Source organism: Alnus glutinosa, chromosome 3 (genome assembly GCF_958979055.1).
Source record: "Alnus glutinosa chromosome 3, dhAlnGlut1.1, whole genome shotgun sequence".
Lineage (NCBI taxonomy): Eukaryota > Viridiplantae > Streptophyta > Magnoliopsida > Fagales > Betulaceae > Alnus > Alnus glutinosa.
The window spans coordinates 19,685,993-19,706,311 of record NC_084888.1 but is presented as its reverse complement, the minus strand read 5'-3'; the positions used below and the strand labels follow the sequence as shown (position 1 = coordinate 19,706,311).

At 37.3% G+C, this 20,319-nt stretch overlaps 1 protein-coding gene and 1 pseudogene across 2 annotated transcripts; one reads left to right on the top strand and one right to left on the bottom strand.

The window, feature by feature from the left end:
- The first annotated feature begins 220 nt into the window (after positions 1-220).
- Positions 221-11,103, top strand: LOC133863652 (beta-amyrin synthase). 2 transcript variants are annotated; one of them, XM_062299690.1, is made up of 18 exons: positions 221-566; positions 882-1,137; positions 3,628-3,813; positions 6,681-6,770; positions 6,872-7,069; positions 7,171-7,255; positions 7,368-7,534; positions 7,607-7,798; positions 7,908-8,021; positions 8,391-8,510; positions 8,640-8,762; positions 8,863-8,961; positions 9,366-9,422; positions 9,525-9,715; positions 9,806-9,983; positions 10,374-10,454; positions 10,547-10,630; positions 10,767-11,103. In XM_062299690.1, the coding sequence occupies exons 2-18, from the start codon at positions 937-939 to the stop codon at positions 10,887-10,889; spliced, it is 2,289 nt and encodes a 762-aa protein (XP_062155674.1). In that variant the 5' UTR covers positions 221-566; positions 882-936; the 3' UTR covers positions 10,890-11,103. The 2 variants fall into 2 exon arrangements, 1 of the variants encoding a protein (XP_062155674.1); XR_009899418.1 differs by lacking the exons at positions 10,374-10,454; positions 10,547-10,630; positions 10,767-11,103 and having other exon boundaries at positions 9,553-9,715; positions 9,806-9,946.
- Positions 11,104-15,185: 4,082 nt separating this feature from the next.
- LOC133865022 (uncharacterized) lies at positions 15,186-19,872 on the bottom strand (annotated as a pseudogene).
- Positions 19,873-20,319: the final 447 nt, after the last annotated feature.

The following is a 20,319-nucleotide window of genomic DNA, read 5'->3' as shown; positions in this document are numbered from 1 at the left end:
GGGATGGATGCCTAGTGTTATAATTTTAATTAATTAATTAAGACGATCCAGGACTAGTTGCTTCAAACATAAATATAATATTAAAATGTCTAATACGTACACGACATATATATATATATATATATATATATATATATATATATATATATATATATATATATATATATATATATATCGCTTCATCTATTTAAAGGCTGGCTGCTTTGAGGCTACTCCTCTTATCACAACAACAACAACAAAAAATCCTAAACTGCTCCTCTGTTTAAGCCCTCCCCTCCCCTCCCTTCCCCTCTCCTGATCCCTACAGTCCTCCACCATATATATATATATATATATATTATTTACCTTCTCTTACTACCCACCCGGCCAACTCTACATCGGAGATGTTTTCTTCATTGAAAACAGCTGCACCGCCACATCTCTAAATCACAGCCTCTCAAGTTTTAGGCCACCCGAAGCTCTCCTTTTGTTGTTCCTACCTCTTCCACAATATTGGTGGCAAGCTCTGATCGAGCACGCGCGCCACCTTCTTTAATTTCAAAGCGCACCGCCACATAATCTCATCGGTACTTCCATATTTCTCTCTCTCTCTCTCTTCCCCAATATATATATATAATTGGGTCTTTTATGTACTTAATCCCCCTTCCCTGCCCCCTAGCCTCCTCATATTTGCTTTAAGAAAAAAATAAAAATAAAAAAAGTTTCATGCATAGCGAAGATCGACAAAAACCCATCTAAATGCTTTCATTCAACAACTCTTTTCGTATCTATATTTTAGAATATTGGTTTTGTTGTTATATTTTGTGGTTGCTTTAATGTTGGTTATAACTATATATATACATATATATATATATATATATATATTCTTGATCGATCATCAGGATCGGAGCACTAGGTAGTAAGTAGTACGACTGATCGATCAGGAATTAATTAAGAATGTGGAGGCTTAAGATAGCAGAGGGTGGCGAGGACCCTTACATCTACAGTACGAATAACTTTGTTGGGAGGCAGATATGGGAGTTTGACCCTGAGGCTGGTTCCCCTCAAGAGCGGGCTGAGGTTGAACAAGCTCGTCTAAATTTCTACAACAACCGCTATCAGGTCAAAACTAGCGCTGATCTCCTATGGCGAATGCAGGTACCTACACTACTCCTCCTTTCCTTCCCATGCCATCAAAATCGATCTACTCTCATATATGCTTCACTTCATAACTACACTTTCAATTACTTCTTTTATTTTCAACCCTTTTTGCATCGTCTTCAATTCGGTTCTGATCGATCATATTAATTAATTATATTAATATACATGCGGAAGCTAGCAGGCTAGCTCTTCTATTATATGATATCAGAAACTCATTTTTTCTTCATTTTGGGTCTCTGTCCCTCTAGGAACTCCATCCATCTGTTTTTGTTCACGACTTTAATAAGATTCAAGATTTTTTTTATTTTTTATTTTTAAGGAAAGATGATATGACATGCACTAAAAGACAGAGATAGTTGGAGGCATGAAACTTAGTCAAGAAACACTTGAACGCCTGCACTGAACTTATAGGGAATTGAATGACATGCACTCAAAGACCCACTCTCTCTCTCTCTCTCTCTCTCTCTCTCTCTCTCTCTCTCTCTCTCTCTATATATATATATATATATATATATATATATATATATATATATATATATATTTGTCAGCAGATTCTTAGATCACTAAATTAATGCACTGTTAATGTCTATGACCTGAGATTTCTGTGGCTATATATATTCATTCTGAGATCGGAATATGGTCTGTACTATTCGTGACGAAAACAACATATATCCACAAAAGAAAATAGTGATTCATGTGTAGAAAGAAGAATGAGCTGGTCAGATATGGCGCCGCTTCCATGGTGTTGCCTATATCTAACTATTACATGTTTGAAACACCAAATTTACCGGTGCTTATGTTTTAAGAGAAATGCTAGAACTCTTTTTAGCATTTTTTTGTGTCTTTCTAGATGACGTAGATTTTATTTTTTTTGTTTAAAATTTAAATTTCGTAGGTCATCTTTTCAGATAATTTTATTTTTTATTTTTTATTTTTGTTAAATTCATGTCATCCTGAATGACACCAGAAGGACGACATTAGAAGACGCTATAGCATTTTTCATGTTTTAAAGGCAAAAAATTGCTAATATTATTATTATTATTATAATGGTATTGGTAAGGATATTGTAACATTTGTTATAAATTCTTTACAAATTGATTTGTTAATTATCACATTAACTACTAAGATGTAGACTAATTAAATTGAGACAGAACCATGCATGTTGAAGCTTTGGATTTTTACAAAAAAAAAAAAATTAAAAAAATACTTCTAAATTACATATACTTTTTTTTTTCTTTTTTTAAATAGCTAGAGCCTCCAAATTCAAATTTTTACCCCTCAAAAAGTGTTCTTTTTAATTTTGCCTATGCGTGTCTCAATCAAAACGTGACAGTACTGAACATTTATATTTTTGTCAGCTCTACACGATTATCATTTGAGGATATATATATATATATAATAAACCAAGAAAATAAATTTCTAGAGAGCGTCCTTCACGCTTCATTGGGATGTCATCTTTTGCCTAATGGTGGGCAGTTTTTTCTTTTTTCAAAAAAAAAAAACGTGAATTGGATGACTAACCAAAAACCGGGGAAGGTGGCAAAGTGACAAACGCAACCCCACCCCAAAAAAAAAGAAAAAAAAAAAAAGAAAAAGGTAGTGCTTAGAATGAAGGAGCTGGAATTTCATGTTTGAACCTAGGCACCCAGGCGGCTCAATAAAATTGGAGACAAAAAAAAAAAAAAAAATGGAGCATTTTTAATTTTATAGTCTTAATATAATAATTTTTGTATTAATCGTTCTTTTAGCTTTTTTAAGATGTAAAACTACTAATCAATTCATGTTCATCTTCAGGTTTTTGTTAATATGTTATTGTCAATAGATTGTATGACTAATATACTTTATCTTTCTTGTAAAATAAATGATTGTGAATAGGATTTAACTAGTTATGTACACGATTGGAACTCAAAACAACAACCAACAAAAATCAATGGCGTTTGATAGTACATATAACATATAAAATATCAAATAAATAAAGAACGATAGAAGTCATAGAACCAAGAAGCCGCAAAAGATTAGAAGTGATGAAAGAAAAATAAGAGAATAGAGAAATTAGGTTGTACTTTAGTTTGAAATTTTTTAAGATTTTAAAAATTCATCACTTTTTTTCTTAAACCTTCATAGCATGTCATAGGGTCTAGCTCCTCTCATTTCATTTTTCTTGAGGACTTTTTCCATTTTATATTTTACAAAATTTAACACAAAAGATGTTTTTTGTAATTCTTTTTATAAATTAGGGACCTTAAGTGATCGATGCCGTAATTGGCCTATAGCCCTGGAGTCGCCCTGCAAGCTAGCTTGGCACATCACTTTCCAAGTGTCTTAGTTATATGTGTCACTAAATCTTCAATATATATAACACAGTAACCAAGTAGCTTTAAAATTCATATGATATTTGACAATATATATATATATTACGAGATATCTAATGATTCAAAAATTGTTTATTCTAATATATATGCTCCTTTCTTTGTAAAATGATTGCAGTTTCTTTCGGAGAAAAACTTCAAACAAACAATTCCCCCGGTAAAGATTGAGGATGGAGAGGAAATCACATATGAAAAAGCCACAGTTTCATTGAGAAGGGCCGTCCATTTCTTTTCGGCCTTGCAGGCCAGTGATGGCCATTGGCCTGCTGAAAATGCCGGCCCATTGTTTTTCCTTCCCCCCTTGGTGAGACTCTTAATTATTATCAATTTATTTATTTATTTTAATTTTCAGTGTCATCATTGTGATCTTCACATAATCGAACAGAGATAACTGTTTTAGGATATTTAAAAAGTATACATCAGGGAACTTCTTGTGATATCAGGAAAAATCATTAACAAAACATAATTGTTGGTTCCCAAATATCCTGACGCCACGTGGCACCTCTTGGTCGTTACTTAGCTTGAATTAATGATCCTTGCTGAATAAAGAAACGCACAAGGCTTAGAATACCTGTCGGACTGTTTCGGCAGGATCTCTTAATGCTTGATTTAGTCTTTTGATATTGTTAATCAATAATATAAAGAGGGAGATTGAGTGTTTTTATCTGAATATATATCTTTTTCCTTTGGCTCTGCCACCTAGGTTGTGTACATATATCTAGACTCCTCAATTTCCGTACCTCACGTCTCTTCCTCCAGCAATTCATCATTTCCGAATACCATGATAGACTGATCCGGATCCTTTCTAGTTCTAATGAACAAAAGAGGAGCCCAGTTAATGGGTTGGATCTCTTTAAAAATCATACAAATCCAAAAAAATAGCCACGTCATCAAGAAAAAAAAAAAACCCAAGTAAAACTGAATGAATCCGTCCCCTAAGAAAACCCTTTCCATTTCTTCCAATTTTTCCTCTCTCACCGAAACCATCCTCCCGTCCCCCAAGTTCAGCCTCAGCTACCAGCAACACAACTACTAAACTCAACTAAACAGAAATACTTGAGACCTACTAAAACACTACTTAACGAAGGACTCCAGAAAAAGGCAGAAATATGGTCTTTAAGGACTTCTCAGTTAAGATTAACAATTTTTGACACAATCCGCAGATCTGACTTGAACACGACACAAAATTATAAGGTTAGGATTTAGGCTAAACGAATTGGTGGGTTGGCGGGTTGACCCGTTTATAAACGGGTTGATGGGTCAACCTGCCAACCCGTTTAGTTTTCGGGTTACCTGTCAACCCACAACTCATGGGTTGACCCTCCAACCCATTTACTTATTAAAAAAAAAAAAAAAAAAAAAAATCAGAAGTTATTAGACTTAGTTTTTTTTAAAAAAAATGCTCTTAAAAAAAGTAAATATCTTAAAACAAAAGCCCTGGTTCCCCAGCATCCAGGAAAAGAAAAATGGAAAAAACAAAATTAAAAACAAAATATATATATACTTTGCTTTTTTTTAAAAAAAAAAGGGGGGGGGGGAGTGAAAAATCTTTTAAAAAGTCGGGTTGTGTCGGGTCGAAACGACCCATTAACTTAATCCTGTCGTATTCGGGTTGCGAATTTTAACCCGATTAATCATCGTGTCGGGTTTAGGTTGGTCTAATCGGGTTGGCGGGTCAATCGAGTTGACCCGAACCTGACACAACCCGAATTGCCAACTCTATTCTCAACACCCAAGGATTGTCACATGACACTCGACACAGGACCATCACAGACAGAGTTCTACTTTAACCAGAATTTGGGGCACATACTGAAACAAATGAGTGGAGCAAATTCGTGATATCCTAGATTCTTAAGCTGCAAGAATGCAAGCTAGACCCACCATTTTCGAACTAGACCCTCACAAAAACCCATGACTGAACTGAGAAACTATTTTCCATATCATGGAAATAATCCCCACCCATATTCCTTGGGAAAAATCTCTTTTTGTTTATTTAGCAATGATATGTGGGTTAATCATATAACTTGAAATTATACATAATTTCGTCTCCGTCTCCATCATACTGCTAGTCCAATGCATTAGGTAAGTTCAAAATCTAGAATCCAGAATTTTCGATATCCAATTTTCAAAATCCAAAATCCGTGGATGGTAGAGGAGCATGTGGGTGAAAGCCAGCGCCGACAATGTTGCTGGTGGCGGAGACTAAACTTGGGGGGAGGGAGGATGGTTTCGGTTGGAGAGGAAAAAATGGAATAAATGGATAGGGTTTCCTTGGGGGATGGATTCACTGGGTTTTACCTAGGTGTTTTTTCTTCTTGATGACGTGGCTATTTTTTGACCATGGCTTAAAGAGATCCAAGCCATCAACTGGAGAGGATCCGGATCCAATCAGCCTGTTATCTTCCCATCCTTGATAATTAATGCTGGCAACCTTCTCGATGGAGAAGGTGGCTAGTCTTTAAGCATTTGGATCCTCTCTAGTTCATTTGAATTGGAGAGGAGCCGGTTAGTTTAAGTAGAAGGACAAAATTGTCCAAAAAAATATCAATGGACAATTTTGCCCTTATTTAAAAATTTATACTAATTGGCTTCTCTCCAATTGATTTGAACCGGAGAGGATCCTTGTCAAGTCATTAATGACCCACCTGTCACCTTTTGAAAGGAAACGAATCCTCTCCAGTTCAACTGATCTGGAGAGTATGCAGTTAGTTATTACATCAAGGGTATTTTTGTCATTTCACATTTTTTTTGACAAAAATACTCATGCACTATAATTAACTGGATACTCTCTAGTTCAGTTGAACTGGAGAGGATCCTAATACCTTTGGAAAGGGGTAGCGGGCCAATAAATGCTAAGGCCATGCCCGTTCCTCGATGTAGGAATTAGATGGGTCATTTATGATTATAGTTGCCATTTCAAAGGTCCGTATCCGGACAAACTAGATATTGACCGACTAGTAAGTTCCTGAGAACCCATGTGGCTTCCAATAGGGTCAGAGCTCAGAAATCTCCTGGGCCGGACCTAGAATATACTAACGAAGTACATTATAGTTGGGCCTAGCTATGAGGGGATGAATCCAGATCCAACAATAATAGGTTTTACTAATGATATAGTTCATGCATCTTAACGCAATTGCTAATTGTATTATTTTTAACCCCAAAAAAATGCAGGTAATGTGTGTGTACATTACAGGACATCTTAATATCGTGTTCCCTGCTGAGTATCAAAAGGAAATCCTCCGATACATATACTATCATCAGGTGCATAATATTCTTGGAAAGCTTAATTTACGGGTTAATTAATTATGCAAATAGGATTAGAGTTTCATCTGTCATGCATGTGTAAATTTGGCATATTGTAGAATGAAGATGGTGGGTGGGGATTACACATAGAGGGGCACAGCACCATGTTTTGCACGGCCCTGAGCTACATCTGTATGCGTATACTCGGGGAAGGACCCGATGGTGGTCAGGACAATGCTTGTGCCAGAGCACGAAAGTGGATCCTTGATCATGGTGGTGTAACACACATGCCTTCTTGGGGAAAGACGTGGCTTTCGGTATGAACTTGTTTCATAAACTAAAAATTAATTATAACTATTTAATTAATTTGCTGATAAATATATAACTCTAGTATGCATTTTCCCTTTGTTAATTGTAGATACTTGGTGTGTTTGAGTGGATTGGAAGCAACCCAATGCCTCCGGAATTCTGGATCCTTCCTTCATTTCTTCCCATGCATCCAGGTTTATACATATCTTCTGAAGACGGAAGTACAATTAAAGAGGTTTTACTTTCTTCTCTTTGAAAATTGAAATTGCTTGCTTATCAATTGCGTGCCTTTCCCATGAAATACAGCAAAAATGTGGTGCTACTGCCGCATGGTGTACATGCCCATGTCATACCTGTATGGGAAAAGGTTTGTAGGCCCAATCACACCTCTCATTCTTCAATTGAGGGAGGAACTCTACACTCAACCTTACAATGAAGTTAACTGGAAGAAAGTGCGTCATCTATGTGCAAAGGTTAGTTTAGTTTAACCTCATGCTTGATATTCTTCCAACGCATGCAATCAATATGCAAAGCTATTGTTTCAGGAGGATATCTACTACCCCCATCCTTTGATACAAGATCTGCTATGGGATGGTCTATACATATTCACTGAGCCTCTTCTCACTCGTTGGCCCTTTAACAAGCTGGTAAGAGAGAAGGCTCTTCAAGTGACAATGAAGCACATTCATTATGAAGATGAGAACAGTCGATACATCACCATTGGATGCGTGGAAAAGGTAATGTTATGATCATTAATTCAATCAAGGGATGAAGCAATGGAGATCGGCATATATTTTGGCTATACATATTTATAACACTACTCCTAAAGCCATTTGCATTTAACAGGTCCTATGTATGCTTGCTTGTTGGGTTGAAGATCCAAATGGGGATTATTTCAAGAAGCATATAGCTAGGATCCCAGATTACATATGGGTCGCTGAAGATGGAATCAAGATGCAGGTCAGTACACGCATATTCTGCAAAATATAACTATTCAAACTTGAGTATAAACCCCAAGCTCTTGTTTTCTAGCTTCAAGTCTATGAGAGTCTTTTGGGACAAGTGGTAATTTAATATGATATAAGAGAAAAGGCTATGAGTTCGAACTTTGTTTCTGCCAACTTATTCCCATTTCAGTTAAATATTTTACGTGTTGGATCTTACTCATTAAAGACGAGTTTGAGCCCGCAAGTGAGAGGGAGTATTAGAATATAAATTAAATGATCAAATTAACTATTTCTATTAGTTTAAACTTTTGGGACTGCTGGTGATTTAACAGCAAGAAAAAGAAAAGGATCGCTGAAATTGATATATGCCATTTGTATGCAGAGTTTTGGAAGTCAAGAGTGGGATACTGGTTTCGCTATTCAAGCTTTACTTGCTAGTAATCTCATTGATGAAATTGGACCTACACTTGCGAGAGGGCACGACTTCATAAAGAAATCTCAGGTTTGATTTTCAATTCTGAAAGCATCTCTTCACCACAATCATCAAATCTCCCTTTTTTGCTTAAAAAAATAAGTACCATCCAGTATTCATTCAAACTAATTATTCCATTTTCCCTTAAAAATTGTAAAGGTCAAGGACAACCCTTCTGGAGACTTTGAAAGCATGTACCGTCACATTTCTAAAGGATCATGGACCTTCTCTGATCAAGATCATGGATGGCAAGTTTCTGATTGCACTGCAGAAGGTTTGAAGGTACGTAACTAACTTCGCTATATTAAATGCGTCAATGGGGTAAAGTGTTGCACCTTCTCCATAATTAATGTGTTCCACACCAAATGCTCCTCTATTCCAGTGTTGCTTGCTTTTTTCCTTGATGCCACCAGAAATTGTTGGGGAGAAAATGGATTCCGAGCGATTTTATGATTCTGTAAATGTCCTACTTTCTCTACAGGTGAGGATTAAGTTTCACTACCTTTTTATTTTTAAACACAAATATTTGGCAACTATGGTGCATGACTAGGAAAACCAGGCTATGAGTGTGTTTGGCATTACGATTTCTTATATAAAAAATGTGATTTTAAATCAAATCGTACAAAATGAATCGTTAAGGAGAATGTATAAAAATCAGCACTTTCAAATCACAGACAAGAATGTGCGTTTTTAAAAATGCACGATTTTAAATCGTTATTTTAAAATTGCACATTTTGAAATCGCAAACCCAAACGGATCCCCACATTTGGTTTTTCTAAGGATTTTGGAAACTTTCTTAAAGTTTCCTTTATCTAGTGCAGTGTTTATTTCCTAAGTATTCGAGTGTGTTCATATCCATAAGCTCTATTGTTTGGCTTAATGCAGAGTAAAAATGGTGGTTTAGCTGCCTGGGAACCAGCAGGAGCCCAAGAGTGGTTGGAAGTAAGTACCTAATTAACATATTAAAGTGGCCTTGAAATATGCTTATGGAATACTTCTAAATTATCTAGTGCTTCTAAATTCTTTGTGTTTTTTTTTCATCAGATGCTTAATCCCACAGAATTCTTCGCAGACATTGTCATTGAGCATGAGTACGTTGAGTGCACTGCATCAGCCATCCAAGCTTTAGTTTTGTTTATGAAATTATACCCCGGGCACCGGAAGAAAGAGATAGAAAATTTCATAAAAAATGCTGCTCAGTTCCTTCAAGACATACAAATGCCTGATGGTTCATGGTATGTTCGTCCACTGGTTTATGAGAAATTTGTTTGTTTTTATAAAAGATGTAGCAGAGAAATGTATTACATGATTAAGCATTTCCACAGGTATGGAAATTGGGGAGTTTGCTTCACATACGGCACATGGTTTGCACTTGGAGGATTGGCTGCAGCTGGCAAGACTTTCAACAATTGTTCAGCTATGCGCAAAGCTGTTGATTTTCTACTCAGAGCACAAAGAGATAATGGTGGCTGGGGAGAGAGCTATCTCTCATGCCCAAACAAGGTAATCATGTTTTACCACCCATAATGCTAAAACCCTTTTAATTCTTCATTTTCCTCGTCTTTATTTCCCAACATCATTGCTAACAGTTTAAACAATTTAAGTGTCCATTTGAGTTTGTGATTTGAAAAAAAACAGAATTAAGTATTTGGTAAAATTGCAATTTAACCTTTAAAATCGTGCACTTTTAAAAACGCACTTTCCCTTGCTTGCGATTTGAATGCAATCCCAAACAATGCATTTAATAGCATACACCTTGTTGTTCCACAAATTCTTATTAGGGGAAGAATTTCGGTAAATGAAGTTTTTGGACCAATTTGTCAAAGAACAGTCTTTCTTGTTTTGTGTTTGTAAGATAATAAAGTTATAAACTCTGTGTGCTTGATTATAAAGGAATATGTACCTCTCGAAGAAAACCGATCAAATTTGGTACATACTGCATGGGCAATGATGGGACTCATTCATGCTGGACAGGTCAGTTCATGGGCTTAGAAATCTAGCATCGTTTCTTTTCTATCATGCTTGCTTTTCTGGCATATTCTGATGTTAAAAATTGTCTATAATAGGCTGAAAGAGACCCCACACCTCTTCATCGTGCAGCAAAGGTCATAATTAATTCTCAATTGGAAGATGGCGATTTTCCTCAACAGGTACCTCTCTTTAACAAAGAGAAGGAAAAGAAAGGATAATACACAGGTTTCTATGTATCAAATAACATTATGCTTGAATTTTACATCTAAAGGTTTCTAACCATTCATCACTCTTTTATATATATTATATATACAGGAAATCACTGGAGTGTTCATGAAGAACTGTATGCTACACTATGCAGCATACAGAAATATTTACCCATTGTGGGGTCTTGCAGAATACCGCAAGCGTGTCCCATTGCCCTCCATAAAAATGTAAATCAAGTAGTGAAGTGTATAGCTCAACCACCGTACAAGAGGCATCGATAAGAAAGCCAGTTTTTAATTCTCTTACTTTTTTCTTTAGCAGCTGTGTGTATGTATGTAACAAGTTTCTAAAACACACAGCCCTCTAAGATGGATGGCAGTAAGCATTATATATACAAGGTTGTATCAGTGAATAATATTGAAAATTATTGGACTTCTAAATAACTGTGTGTGTGAACAGTGTGCAACAAAATATAAAATGCAAAATTTTAAAGAAGACAAATATTTTGTTGACGAAGTGGAGAAAAACTACTCCGGGGCAGCCAAACCCAGGATATCCACTATTCAGAAGACAAAGCTAGTTACAAAGCAGTAGCACTCACATACCCCTAAAGTAATGGTCGTACCTTGAACACTGATGTGTAATCCAACACGAAAGCCTCCAAACTAGGTCTCCTACCTGAAGAGATCTTCAATGGAATCCTTTACCTTCGGGCTAACCCCTAAGATAGACTTCATAGCTGATCAAATCACACACTGGCAAAAGCTAGAGAGCTAGCAGATCTTCAATATCTCCCTAAACACCCTCTATAAGCTATAAGGAATTCACTATCGAATTCTATTCAAAATGCATGCCTAGAGCCTCTTATTTATAGGCTACAGATTTAAATGAGCGTCTGGCTTGATAAACCTAAGGTCGTCCGGACGGTAGACATAAGGCGTCCGAACGGACAACTGTGCGATTGGTTTTTCAAAATTTTGCTGAAATTCTTTCCTGATTTGAGCCGCGTCAGGACAGTGTTACCCTGTCGTCCATTCGGTCGCACTTCAGCTGCACGCAATTTCCATATTAAGCCTCCGCGCGTCCGGACCAAGGGAATGGTCGTCTAGACGATTGATTTGATGCTCGCAATTTCCATATATGTAACTCGCGTGTCCGGACCATGACTGCTGTCGTCCGGACGTCTGAATTTTGAATGCGCAACTTGCCTTATGGATGAGCATGTTTGGGCGGGAATCCATATCGTCCGGACGGTTGCAGCTATCTTCCCATATTTGTGTTTTGGAAAGAAATCCCATAGCTGGTCGAACACTGAGTGTCGTCCGGACGTGCTGCTGAAACGTCCAGACGGATGCAAGCTGGAACAGTTCGAAGCTTCTTGACATAGAGGAAGGCTTGGACGGAAAGTTCTCATCGTCCGAACGAATGATGCTTTGGATAGTTGGACGTCCGGATAGTATATCACGTTGTTCGGACGGCTGCAAGTGATCTGATTTCTCTGGCTTGTAGACTGTACAGAATCTTCTAGAAGAACTCTGAATAGCTGAATCCCTGTTTAAAAGCATTATTACAAAGAAGTGATTTTGTCCAACAGAATGTAGCCAACACAAAAACTAACAAACTCTCCCTTTGGCCATTCTGGGATAAAAATCACTTGACATATTAAAAATTCATTCCTGGTCCAAAACTAACATATACTCCCCCTTTTTGTCTTAAAGGGACAAAGGGTAAACAGAGTATAGAAAGACCACAGTAATAGAATACTCCCCCCTTGATGTCTCAACAGGACAAGGGTAAACAGAGTATATAAAATCCACAAACAAAAACGTTCTATAATCCAAAACAAAAGGAAAATAGAGAAGAGTCTGCAAGTGGCCCAAAAGAGAGGAACAAAAATCCTCCAAGTACCAAATCCTGCTGATCCACTGAAATCAAGTAACAGAGAGAAATCCTTATAAAAAGCTGGATTTGTACTACTTCGGCTTCTAGCTGAGGAAGCCGGGAACCATGGACTGAAAAACCTTCAATCTCTTGATTTTGCAAAGCCTGAAACTGATTATCCGTAGATTAACATCCTTTAAGCAACTGGTCCGCTAGATAAACGAGGAGATTCACCACTGAACGTCTAACTGATACAGATTTGAGGGAATGCTACGGAAGGCTCTGCATGAGCTAGGGGAAAAGACTCATCTTAAACCTGAGACCTTTGGAATTTGAACATCCGACTTCAACAACAGTCAGTTTTCCAAAGGATCCATCTGTCAAATATTGTGCTGGGAGCTGCTGGACAACATATTCCTGAAAAGATTTAAACAGAAATATTTCCAAAAATAACACCATAAAGAAATATTAGATCCTGTTAGTCCCAAAAGCAATATGGTATTTATGAAGATTGTCAAATGAATGCCAAATAAACATATAAGCAATGCAGCAATTCATAAGGCATAAATATATCAAGATCAACCTAGCACATAGACAGAGTAGGTTTTTCATGCACAATATCTCAAGAAAATATCCCAATCAACAAATATTCCAATATTCTAAAAGCACGAAAACTTAAAAAGAATAACGAAAGACACAATGAAGATCATGGAATGACAAGAGATGTGCGAAGAATGCCAAAATCTAGGGAGAAATCCACAAGAAAACACACAACATGACATGATAGATCAACAAAAATGCAGAGATGTGTGTATGGCAGAGAAAGAGAAGCAAGTCTTAAACCTGTAGAGATCCCGTCCGAACATGTCACTTAACTGTCCAGACAACTACGGCAAGACTACTCTTGTCTAGACGTAATAATAGGTCTGTCCGGACACTTCACACTGAAAATCTGAAACTGGAGAAAAATTTGTAGAAAACTATTTTTCCCTAAAGTTAGCTTCAGAACACGCATGTATAATCAACTGATAAAACAATCAAATAGCATTCCAAAAATATGCAAAGATATAAATGAGAGTTAAGTATTCAATTAACACAAATTTCCCTGTAGATAGAAATTGTAAATAGATTGCTCAACTCATGCAATGCATGTGCGTGTGTGAAGACTTTCTCAATAAGGTATGAAGTTCACTGATATGACTCAAAGCAACCGGATTTTCTAAACAAGAGAGAAAATCAATGAAAGATTAGTCAAAAGTCAAACCTTATTATTTACTAGGGCTTAGCAACCCTCATCTGATACACTCCCCCTAAGATGCAACACCTAATTATTTTACTTGTACCATGAAGGACAAGGTAAAATTTTACTTGCACCATGAAGGACAAGATATATTGCTAATTCAGCACAAAAGTAGTGAATATAAGCATATAGCACAGAGCTCAGAAGAATAACTGCTTGATTCTTTTTGGTGCTGCAACCTAGAGAAAAATGCTAGAGTTTTTAGGTTCTAGGTTCAACTAGCATGTTGGTCAATTTGGCCATCTTATCAACAACATCTCTCTTATTTAGAATTTCTAGAAGCAAAAAGTCAGAGAGGAAAAGATGTACCTTAGAGGGAGCAGTGGATAGTGCATAATATTTCATCGCATGAGAAAAACAACAATCTATAATTAAGATGCAACAAGAAAACTTAGCAAATATCAAACATAAACTCTCAATCATATATAAGCATATTCAATTAATGCACAATGAACTGAGATATCAGGCAAAAACACATACAATATCTGTAAAGCTATCAAAAGGAAAAAAAAAAATAAAAATAAAAAAATAAAAATAAAAAAAAAAAAAATTCTTCATCTTCTCCCTTTTTTTTTTTTTTTTTTTTTTTAATTTATTTTTTTTTTTAATTTTTTTTTAATGTTGAAAACAATAAAACAGAAAAACAACAAGGACATGCTTATGGAAAAGCAAATAACACCTAGTGATATGAACTCCACCAACAAATGTGATGAAACCCGATAGCAATGATGGTTTGAAACCCCAAGATCGTGTAGACAAGAATTGTTGAGGCTTGACCCGTCACCTAACTAGATGAGAAACCAAGACTACGAAGGATTGAAACGCCACACCAAGAATCTGAATCTCTTCAAGAATCAAGGTGATAAGTTTGGTTGTTTGAACGCCACAAGATTAACTTGATAAGCTCAAGAAGTTCTTTCAGGAACAAAGAAGAACACAAGACCTCACAATAATAATTTTCTGAAAACAAAAATCTATATTACAAAATTCGTAATGCCCATCTATATACTTGGAACAACCCTCCAAGAATAGGAAAAGTCTTAACTATAGCTTTAAAAGCAACACAAGTGCCAACATAAACAAGTCCCCACATTTTTAGGTCTCTTTGGACTTCTAGAGGTAGCCAAAATAACTAAATGACTAAATTCATAACCAGCCAAGACCAAGTTCATTCCCCTATTTAATATCCTTGAAACTTAACAAGTTCACACCCTTTAATGGTCAAACCATGCTGGTCACGTTTTTGCATGCTAATTATCCTCTTCAATTGCTTTGATGACATGGACTAAGCCTTGATTATTATTTGAGCCCATCTTGGTCTTTTTAGAATCAGCCCAATTCTCTTGGATTAGCCCATTTAGTGCTTTATTGAAACGTTTGGCTCTAAGTCTTGTAATTGGGCCACTAGGAAGTGACAAAGGGTCTTGCACAACTTCAGCTCCATTCCCATGTGTATGATCAGCATGTCCAGCTCCTTGGTTTCCATCATTCTCCCCCTCTTGAGAAGGATTTGTCCTCAAATCATCACCTACATCAAATGGAGACAAATCAGCAACATTAAAGCTTGCACTAACACCATACTCACTTGGTAAGTCAAGTTTGTAGGCATTATCATTGATGCGCTCCACTACTTGGAATGGTCCGTCACCCCGAGGTAGGAGTTTTGAACGCTGTTTCTCTGGAAAACGTTCCTTCCTTAAGTGTAACCAAACCCAATCTCCTGGTTCAAATACTACCTTCTTGCGTCCCTTGTTGGCTTGATGGACATATTGTTGAGTCCTCCTTTCAATGTTCAGCCGTGCCTTTTCATGAATCATCTTTACAAATGCTGCCTTCTTTTTGCCATCTAAGTTCACACGTTCACTCAAAGGTAAAGGAGTTAAATCCAAAGGTGATAATGGGTTAAAGCTATAAACAATTTCAAATGGTGAAAACTTAGTTGCAGAATGTATACTTCTATTGTAAGCAAATTCAACATGTGGCAAACAATCTTCCCATGTTTTCAAATTCTTTTTAATGATAGCACGCAACAAAGAAGACAAAGTTCTATTTACTACTTCAGTTTGACAATCCGTTTGTGGATGACAAGCAGTAGAAGACAACAATTTGGTTCCCAACTTTACCCACAAAGTCTTCCAAAAGTAACTCAAAAACTTTGCATCCCTATCAGAAACAATGGTCCTAGGCATGCCATGTAACTTAACAATTTCTTCGAAGAACAAATCAGCTATATGTGATGCATCATCAGTTTTATGACAAGCAATGAAGTGTGCTATCTTGGAAAATCTATCTACCACCACAAAAACTGAATCTCTCCCGCTTTTAGTCCTAGGTAAACCTAAAACAAAATCCATAGAAATATTAGTCCAAGGTTCACTAGGTATTGGCAAAGGGGTGTACAAACCATGGGGTTTCAACTTAGACTTAGCATGTTTACACGTGATACACTTCTCACAGATTCTTTCCACATCACGTTTCATATGAGGCCAAAAAAAATGATCATGCAAAATTCCTAAAGTCTTAGCTACACCAAAATGACCCATCAAACCACCACCATGAGCTTCTCTCACAAGCAATTCACGCAAAGAACACATAGGCACACACAGTTTATTTTCCCGAAACAAAAATCCATCTTGCCTATAAAACTTATCAAACGCCACTTTTTCACATGCATTGAACAAATCACCAAAATCAGAATCTTGGGCATACAAATCCTTAATATATTCAAAGCCAAGCAATTTTGTATCTAAAATGGAAAGTAAAGCATACCTTCGGGACAATGCATCAGCCACCACATTTTCCTTACCTTGCTTGTATCTGATCACATAAGGAAATGTTTCAATGAATTCCACCCACTTGGCATGGCGTTTGTTCAACCTTTGCTGTCCTTTCAAATGCTTCAAAGATTCATGATCTGTGTGAATCACAAATTCCTTTGGCCATAGATAGTGCTGCCAATTTTCCAAAGCCCTTACCAAGGCATACATTTCCTTATCATAAGTGGGGTAATTTAGGGCTGCCCCACTCAACTTTTCACTGAAATAAGCAACTGGATGACCACCTTGCATCAAAATAGCTCCAATACCTATTCCTGAAGCATCACACTCAATTTCAAAAGTTTTAGCAAAGTTAGGTAAAACAAGCAAAGGTGCATTAGTTAACTTTTCTTTGATCAGATTAAATGCATTTTCTTGTTCTTTTCCCCACTTAAACGGCACATTTTTCTTGATGACTTCAGTAAGAGGGGCGGCTAAGCTACTAAATCACGCACAAACCGTCTATAGAAGCTAGCTAAGTCGTGGAAACTCCTCACTTGGCTGATTGTTGTAGGCGTTGGCCACTCTTGGATTGCCTTCACCTTTTCCTCATCCACCCCAATTCCTCTCTTACTAACAACAAAACCAAGAAACACAAGCTTATCCGTGCAAAAGGTGCACTTCTTGAGGTTAGCAAACAACTTCTCTTTCCTCAGAATTTCCAAAACAGATTTTAAATGCATCACATGTTCTTCCAAGTTTTTGCTATAAATTAGGATATCATCAAAATACACAACTACAAATCTGCCAATAAATGCACGCAAAACATGGTTCATCAAACGCATAAATGTGCTCGGCGCATTAGTTAAGCCGAAAGGCATCACTAACCATTCATACAAACCATATTTAGTTTTAAAAGCAGTTTTCCATTCATCACCTTCCTTCATCCTAATTTGATGATATCCACTCTTAAGATCAATTTTTGTAAAGACACAAGAACCATGCAATTCATCCAGCATATCTTCTAACCTAGGAATAGGATGACGATACTTTACCGTTATGTTGTTGATGGCCCGGCAGTCAACACACATTCTCCATGTTCCATCCTTCTTAGGAACTAATAGCACCGGGACCGCACAAGGACTCATGCTTTCACACACATACCCCTTCTCCAATAATTCACCTACTTGCCTCTGAAGTTCCTTGGTCTCCTCGGGATTGCTCCTATAAGCAGGTCGGTTAGGAATTGATGCACCGGGTATGAAATCAATTTGATGTTCAATCCCTCGGATTGGAGGTAAGCCACTAGGTACCTCTTCGGGAAAGACATCTTCAAACTTTTGCAAAAGAGAAACAATATTGCTCGGCAAAGCACCGACGAGATCATTAGTACATAAAAGAGCCTCCTTGTACATGAGTACAATAAGGGGCTGGTGTGAAAATAATGCTCTCTTGATCTCACTTTTTTTTTTGCAATGTAATTGAATTTTTCCTCTCTTGCTCTTACTATGGCCGAAATCCTCTCTCTTTCTTTTTCACTCTGATCAATGTTTATCTCTCTTTCTTCTTTTTTTCAACTCTTTTTTTCCACTTTCGGCCTTCCTTTCTTTTTCTTTTTTCTTTTCATTTGATCTTTGTAACTTTAGTTGGTCCTCCATGACCTGTTTTGGAGTTAATGGCACAAGAGTAATGGGTTGCCTTTTAAGAGTGAAAGAATACCTATTTGTGAATCCATCATGCGTAACCCTCCGATCATACTGCCATGGTCTTCCCAACAATAAATGGCATGCATGCATAGGAACCACATCACAAAGCTCCTCATCCTCATATTTGCCAATGGATAATGCCACCAACACTTGCCTTGTCACCTTGATTTCGCCACATTCATTCAGCCACTGAAGCCGGTAAGGGTGAGGATGTTTCAAGGTGGTTAAGGCCAATTTCTCCACCAAATAAGTGCTGGCTACGTTTGTGCAACTCCCACCATCAATAATGACGCTGCAAACTTTGTTATTTACAAAGCACCGAGTATGAAACAAGTTTTCCCTTTGGTTACTTTCTTCCTCCTTAACTTGCACATTGAGAACTCGCCTTGCTACCAATAAATCTCCAACCACAGCATTTTGCTCATCATCGGCATCCTCCAAAGGTGGCATGTCATCATCATCTACTTCTTCCTCATTCTCCGACTCAAGCTCTCCTTGGGCGTTTATCACCATCACCCTTTTGTTTACACACTGGCTGGCTATGTGTCCCCGCCCCTGACATTTAAAACACTTAATATCACGTGTTTTAGAAATAGAAGCCTCGGTGTTACCTGAAGTAGTGGTGGTTGTTGGTTTGGCATTCTTAGAGGGTTCAAATTTTTGCTTATTTTGAAGCTGCTTGTCCCTTTTTGGAGCTGTCTTCCATGGGCTGGTGGTAGCCATAGGTTGTCCCCTCCTAGCCAATCCCTTCCGTTTGAATTGTTCCTCCACTTTTATGGCTTGATGCACCATATCCGTTAACTCAACATAGTGCTGCAACTCGACTATATCTGCAATCTCACGATTTAAACCGTGCAAAAACCTAGCCATGGTGGCTTCTCGGTCCTCTTCTACATTAGCCCGGATCAAAGCTACCTCCATCTCCTTGTAATACTCATCATCCACACTCTTGGAACCTTGAGTTAACCTCTGCAACTTTTGATACAATCCCCTATAATAATGGTTGGGTACAAAACGCCTCCTCATAAGCATTTTCATCTCCTCCCAAGTGTCCACGGGTGGCTCTCTATTTCTCCTCCTATTAATCAGTAATTGATCCCACCAAACAATGGCATAATCTATGAATTCAATTGCAGCCAACTTAACCTTCTTTATCTCCGAGTAGTTGTGACAATCAAACACCATCTCCATTTTAGTTTCCCACTCCAAATAAGCTTCAGGATCATTTTTACCTTGAAAAGATGGGATTTTAATCTTTATGTTTCCTAAATCATTATCCCTCCTAGGCCTACCCATCCTAGCTTCTCTATTCCCATACCCACGCTCAAACCTGCCTCGGTTCAAATATGGCTCATCAAATTCCTCCAACTCCGCCTCTTCCTCAACATTCTGCCACGGAACACGCTCACCTTGTTGCCTATTGGGATTGTCTTGTTGCTGTCCCCTAGGAGTTTCTGCTTCTACCCTGTCCAACCTCTCGTGAATAGGTTCTAATTCAGCCCTCAACATACGCCTCATCTCCCCTAACAACGCTTGCATTTGGAGGTTCGAAGCTGCGGGTTGTCGAAATTCTTCGGTTCTGTCTTCTTCTTGATTATTGGACACGTTTAGAATCTGCAAAACAAGGTTAGAATCCTCACAAGCACTCCCTCACGTGTTTCACTCAAAAATTAATACACTTACACTCGTGTTTTCACTCTAAACGGCTTTTACCCTCTTTTGGTCTCACACACTCTTGCCTTTTTCCACTCTTTTGTGTCTTCTTAGTTCTTAATTGAACTTCAAGAAACTAATTCAAAATAATCCAGCAGCAATTGAGAAATAACCAAAACTCATCAAAAAGGTCAAGAACTTGAATAATGTGAGAAACAAGATAGAAAAGAAGAAATTTTCTTACTCAAAAAGGTCAAGAACTTGAATAAGGTGAGAAACAAGATTGAAAGGAAGAAATTTTCTTACTGGAATCGAGTACTTTTTCTTTTCTTTTCTTTTCTTTTTTCTTTTTTTTTTTTTTTTTT

Excerpts from the sequence above, each read along its gene's own strand:
- LOC133863652 (XM_062299690.1), top strand. The coding sequence starts at position 937 with ATGTGGAGGCTTAAGATAGCAGAGGGTGGCGAGGACCCTTACATCTAC. Across the intron at positions 8,962-9,365 it reads ATGTCCTACTTTCTCTACAG|AGTAAAAATGGTGGTTTAGC; the intron begins GTGAGGATTAAG and ends GGCTTAATGCAG. Across the intron at positions 9,984-10,373 it reads ATCTCTCATGCCCAAACAAG|GAATATGTACCTCTCGAAGA; the intron begins GTAATCATGTTT and ends TTGATTATAAAG.